This window comes from Acyrthosiphon pisum, chromosome A1 (genome assembly GCF_005508785.2).
Source record: "Acyrthosiphon pisum isolate AL4f chromosome A1, pea_aphid_22Mar2018_4r6ur, whole genome shotgun sequence".
Classification (NCBI taxonomy): domain Eukaryota; kingdom Metazoa; phylum Arthropoda; class Insecta; order Hemiptera; family Aphididae; genus Acyrthosiphon; species Acyrthosiphon pisum.
In genome coordinates, this window is record NC_042494.1 from 48,766,521 (window position 1) to 48,772,957 (window position 6,437).

Sequence of the window (6,437 nt, forward strand, 5' to 3'; positions counted from 1 at the left end):
GATAGTGTGAGAGTCACTTTACCCGATGTCGACAGAGGACGAGTAGACCCAAGAAATATTTTATTTGCAGTTGTGGCTATTGAGAACGAACAATATTATAAACTTGGTAATAAATATGGTACTTTGCCACAGTTATATACAAGAAACCAGTTTGGTGTTTGTCCGAAATCATTAATACCGCTTGATGAGGTGGTACCTATAGAAAAACCATTGAGGGAAATTGCTGGTCTAATATCAGACGGTAGTGGTGGTCAAGGATACAAAAGGTGTTCATGCAAAGGTAAATGTGACACCAATCGTTGTAAGTGTAAATCATCTAATATTTTGTGTAATTCAAAATGTCATGGAAGTATGCCATGTAATAATAAATAGTAACACATTAATTCTATTCTTAAATACTAATTAAAAAAAAATCTTAAAATATAAAATAAAATTTAATATTGTATTATTAGTATAAACTCATTATTGTATCTTTTTTTTGCATATGGTTAATTGTATCTAAAATATATTTAATATTGCTAATAATTTAAAATGATTTCATATCATGCATGATGCAATTTTATAGTCGTTAAGACATTATCCATAAGTCCTTGGCTAATGTCATATTAACCGGTTAATGTTAACATTAGCCAGCATTTAATAATATTCGTGGCGGGTTATGTTAACATATACATTTGTAAGACGGTATGAGTATAACTTGGTATTCGCATTAAAACTGATTGTAACTGAATTATTATATATTTTGATATCAAGTATTGTATTCGTGCACAATTTGACACAATTTGAATCGCTGTTTTTCTTTATATTTGATGTCACAGGTGGTGTAGACGGGAGTTTACCAATTGCGCTTAAAATTACTTTTTCATATGCCAATTGCGCTCTAAAAATTTTAGGGTCGATATACCAATTGCGCTTTATACATTTTAGGGTCAATAGACAAATTGCGCTCAAAACATTTTACAATACCTAAGGAAAAGTTATAAGTTAATTATAAATTATTTATGCGAGTATTAATACATAATATAATATAAATAAATAAACATTTTTTTCTTCACATTTAACAAGTTACTTTTTGACCGTCAATTATATAAAATGTATTATAACTAGTCACTCTAACCAGTGATCAATTGATCAATAAATACGTTTTTAATTTTCAAGCATTTTAGTGTGATTATGTTGATGTTGATGGAATTAGATCAAAAAACAATATTTCTAAATCTGAAGATTTTAAATGCAAATTTGAATACAAGTGCAATAGGTATATTTATCGTAAAATATAAGAGGCGCAATTAGCACACTGACCCTAAAATATACGCCGCGCAATTGGTATATTGACCCTAAAGGCTAAAATACAAATTTTGTTTTGGCGCAATTGGTCCATGCCCGTGTAGACAATGTAGTGGCTACGCCCCAGAGCGTAATTTGGGAGTTGGATACCTGGATAGGTGGGATATCCCCTGTCTGGTAATAAAAACAGTCCAAAGGGTCTCTGGTAGGAAATTTACTTTGGGTCTATAGAAAATGTCTTAGTATTTGAGAATATGTACAATATAAATTCTATATTGAAAATAAAGTAAAACCAGTTAATATATCGAATAATTGAATTTTAGTTGGAAGGTACGTATTTTTTTCTGTGTAAACATTTTCTATTTGCCTGTTGGGGGCCCTTTCTTCCAATTGCGGACTGGGCCTTTTCGAGCCAGTCCGACACTGATTTTGTATTAATTAATTATATTAATCCTCCATAGGTGGAATACGACAAACTTGGTATAACTTTGATACTTTAAAGTTAAATCATACACTTACCACTTACGTACTAACAGCGATCTACCACAGGTAAATTGCCTGCCAGATAATATTATACTGCTGCGAATCAAAATTTTTATTCCGGACAGCGGAAAAGATAAGTTGAACACCATACACCGACTATTAAATAATGAATTGAACTAAGTTTGAGTCATATAAAGTTGGTACATTTAACGGGCAACGAAGTGCACGGGATCAGGTAGTTTTATATATATTTTGAATAAAATGCTGCATAATTTATTAGTTGCGATAGAGATAGGTACAATATAAATATAGTATTTAGTTAGTGAGTATATTATATAATTTAATAAATTCTGTTACTTATTAACTTAATTCAAGAAATTTCAATTATCAAAATCTGGAATAGATGGAAGCAACAATACATCTATATTATTGTTATTTATTTATTAACTCCCATTCGGCCAAAGAGTGTACATAATGTTACAATAAACAAAACGAAAAGAAACAGTAATTATAGAATATTAACAATAGTATTTATAAAGCATGTAATAAAATTAATTTGTAAATGGCAGTTATTTATCTAAAACCTAGGCACAAACAGCGAAGTTTAAATGTATTATCATAATTAAAGTCAAAAGCAACACTGTTGTATTTTCTTAACATACGACTTAAACAGGTCATTGAAACTATATGATTGTGAGTGGAAAGGTATGTAAAAAATATTCATGGAAGAGTATTAAAATTGGGAATATGCCAGCTTATCTCATCGAGTATTTCAGGAAAACTCGTTTTGTTGTTTAATAATTTATGAATAAATTATGATTTATAAATCATTGAATTTACGTCTAGATGTAAGAGATTAGAGAATGTCAGAATGTAAACAGTTTAAGTCCTAAGTTAGCATAACCAACATGTTTAATTTAAACTTACATGATATTATGTAGGTATATCTTACCTTAGAAACAGGATTGAACATTATTTAAACGTTGAATCTAGCGAGCTTAGTAAGGACTCAACATTATGGAATCATGTTCAATAACTGAACGAACGACTAACGGGTGAACAATACGGGGCTTTCAAGCAAATATTATTGTTGAAATCCCACACTGTCTTCTATATAACAAATCCCATCATACGCATAGCTTTTGAGTAAATAAAAGATGTGTTCGTTAAAAAGAAGGTCAGCAGACAGGATTATACCGAGATCTTTAATAGGAGAAACTGATTTACTCATGTATGTTTATAGAGTAGTAAAAGCAGGGCCGTATTTGAACATTTTGCGCCCCGGGGCAACACATTTTACCACTCCCTAAAAAAGGTATTTCTTAAAATGTAAAGTATAACTATTTTTTTGTGGCATAAATGCGGTCATATTTGTTTTGGAAACCTTTATATTTCAACGAGTTAAGAACAATCAGTGATTCAAGCAGAATTTGTCGGTCGGACTTAGTTTCAAAGTTATACACTAGTCCGCGAGTTTGCGAATTTCCAAGCGTTGGGGGTTTTTTTTTAAATTACTTTATTAACAATACAAAATAAAGTAAGCACAATAATTAAATTCTGAAATATCTGATTCCATCAAAATGTTAAGGAAAAAAAGTAAAAACTCACATTAAAAAAAAAAAAAAAAAATCAAAAATATTATTTTTGGTATTTTAAACTAAATAATAAGATTTTGTAGTTTTAAAGTTTTTTAAGCATAATTTAGAAAGAAAATTTGACAGACTTTTTTAAAGTACCATCATATGAAGCATACAAAACACACATTTTAAAGAAATAAATTCTTTGAAGCCCTAAACATGCATTCGTTGCAATATATAATATTTTCATCTATTAGTTATCTCTTAAATCTCTAGGAAAACCAATGTTAAATAAACATAATATTATAGTTTTTGTAAAAAAAATTAAAACAAAAATTAATACAATGATTTCTTTATAAGTGTTTAATTTTTTTTTCTTACTGTAAAAATCGAAAAACAATAATCTATTAAATACACAACCAAGAAAAAAGTATAAAGAATTCAAATGGGTTTTCAAAATTAAAAATTTACTATTGCTACTTAATTTTTTTTTCCGCTTATTGGTCTAAACTCTAAATGCCCGTAAATACTACAAAAAAACGATCCGTTTTCAACAGCCATAATAATAATTTATAATAATGTGTAATAATTTATAATAATGTATTAATGTATAATCTAGATACATTTATAAGTTATAACTTTCTTCTAGATTGGATATTTTAAAATAAAGTGATAATTATTAATTTCTTTAAAATCTGCATTACCTATTTGTTATTTCTGATTCCAACGCAAAACACCTTTCTTAATTTATAGTTTAACTTCAATATATTTTTGTAATTATTAATATTATTTTCGACTAATTGATGAAAACAATATACGTTTTTAGCTGTAATATTTGCTTTTAATAGAAGGTTATAGTAAAAATAAAAATATATAATATTTATTTATTTATTTTTTGATACAATTAATAATTAATTGTAATTAATAATAATATGTCAACATAAATTTGCCACCCCCTAAATTGACCATACAATTTGCCGCCCCGGGAAACAGGATACACTCCCCCCCCCCTAAATACGGGCCTGAGTAAAAGATTAAACGATTTTTACGTCTGGCGAACGATTAGACGCGCTTTTTTAATCTGTTTATTATTCACAATTCAAAAAATGTACAAGAACAAACTTTATCTAATCTTTGTATCGTATTAGCCTTACAAAAATAAGAATAATTAAGTTTCCAACAGTGAAATTATTTATGCTAATTAGTTCTTAAATGCGGTGGCTTATCAACGACCACTGCACTATAAATAAAATTACTTGTTGATAATGTTTTCATTGACCAGGAATTGGTTAGGGGATTGTACATTTCGATAGAATCAACAGGATTATTTCCATTTGTTCCCCCCATTACATACAATAAACCATCCAATGCAAATACTCCTGTATTAGAAAAATATAATTACAAATCAATACATTTTCGAAAAGATTTACTGAAAAAAATGAATTATTAGTTACCAGCATTTCTTCGGCACAAATTCATATCAGGAATAGACTTCCAAACTCCAGCACTTGGTGTATAGGCTTGAACAGTTTTTTGAGTTACTGACCCATTAGTTCCACCAATAACATACATTACACCGTTCAAAACTCCAACACCAGCTTCATAGCGACAAACTGACATTTCTGCTACTGGGTTCCATTTGTCAAGATTGGGATCATAACATTCAACAGATTTCAAATATGATGCACCATTATAACCTCCTACCTACATAATCGAATTAGGAAAATGAAATGGACGAAAAACGTAACGATTAAATTATTTACCGCATATAAGAGGTTATTGAGTATTCCAACACCAAAATGACTTCTTTTATTAGACATACTAGATACTCTTCGCCATTGTTGAGTATTGATGTCAAAAACCTCAACACTGTTCAAATGTTCATAATAGTTGTTAGCATCATTATATCCACCTACCTACCATTTAATAAAATATATAATATAAAATATTTACAATATGAAATAAGTAATATATTAGCATGACTTACAGCATATATGCAATTATCTATTGCACCAATTCCAAAATGTTTTCGATTAATTAACAATTCAACTTTTGATACCCAACAGGGTGGTTGTGATGATACATCAAGCACCTCTACAGAACGAGAACTTTTAGCGTTTAAATCAATGCGAACATTTGGGTTTGAAACTTGAGTTCCACCCACAGCAAACACGAATTGATCTTTTATAACACTCAAACCACCTGGCATATGACATTTACCCAATTCCGGTGCAGCTGTCAATAGGTTAATTGCTGGGTCATACCAGTTTGTAATTAACTTGTTTGCTGAAGAAGACAAACTTAACACTAGAACGACCTAAAAGTACCAAATTGGTAAAATAATATAATGTTAATCAATAAAAACGGATCCATACTTTTTGTAAACTAGTATACTGTCTAGGTTTACTCCGAATCGTTTGTGGAATAGAGAAAGGGTGTACTGACTTAATTAGATTAAAATGTAATGCTTCAAATACATAATCTTTACCTATAAATATTATAACAATAAATAAATTAGTAACATTAATAATACATGCATATTTATAACAAAAACACACATTTAGGATTATTTTTAAGAAGAGGTTCATTAACTACTTTTTCTAGCATATACTCTTTCGAGACTAATGGCAAACGTACATGTTCCATCAGATCGGGTAAAAAATCTTTTCTACGATTTAATTTATGTTTTACCCAATTCATAACACATTCAAATACCTAAATAAATAAATGCAATTTAATTATTACGTACTTAATAATATAATATAATTAAAGATAGCGCCTATTTTAAACAAAAAGCCTAGTAATAAATATTTTTGTTATACCACTTACGCAAAAATATGATATTGTTTTGCATGCTAACTAGTTCATTGTAAGAATTTTTTTTTCACAAAAGAACATACACAATTTATAAAAATTATCTCACAATAAGCATATTGTAAGAAATTAAGAAATATACATATTACAAATAGTATAGTTGCAGGATCGTATTAAAGGGGGGGAGCAACGGGGACACTTGCCCCGGGTAGCCAATTTTTGATACATTTAGGGGGCGGCCAGGCACCAGTGTAATATTGTATAAATAAAATTTTA

General features: G+C 29.2%; 1 protein-coding gene across 3 annotated transcripts in view; it reads right to left on the minus strand.

The window, feature by feature from the left end:
- Positions 1-4,389: 4,389 nt before the first annotated feature.
- Positions 4,390-6,437, minus strand: part of LOC100158915 (kelch-like protein 2) — a 9,716-nt gene continuing 7,668 nt past the window's right edge. Inside the window, exons 7-11 of one of the 3 annotated variants that reach the window (XM_008183554.2) lie at positions 5,723-5,835; positions 5,335-5,664; positions 5,111-5,263; positions 4,802-5,051; positions 4,390-4,726 (exon numbers count right to left, since the gene is read on the minus strand). In XM_008183554.2, the coding sequence (XP_008181776.1) occupies positions 4,545-4,726; positions 4,802-5,051; positions 5,111-5,263; positions 5,335-5,664; positions 5,723-5,835 (1,028 nt within the window). In that variant the 3' untranslated portion in view covers positions 4,390-4,544. Of the gene's footprint in view, positions 4,727-4,801; positions 5,052-5,110; positions 5,264-5,334; positions 5,665-5,722; positions 5,836-5,944; positions 6,063-6,437 lie in introns of those variants that run through there. The other 2 variants (XM_016803414.2, XM_029487202.1) reach the window with 2 other exon arrangements.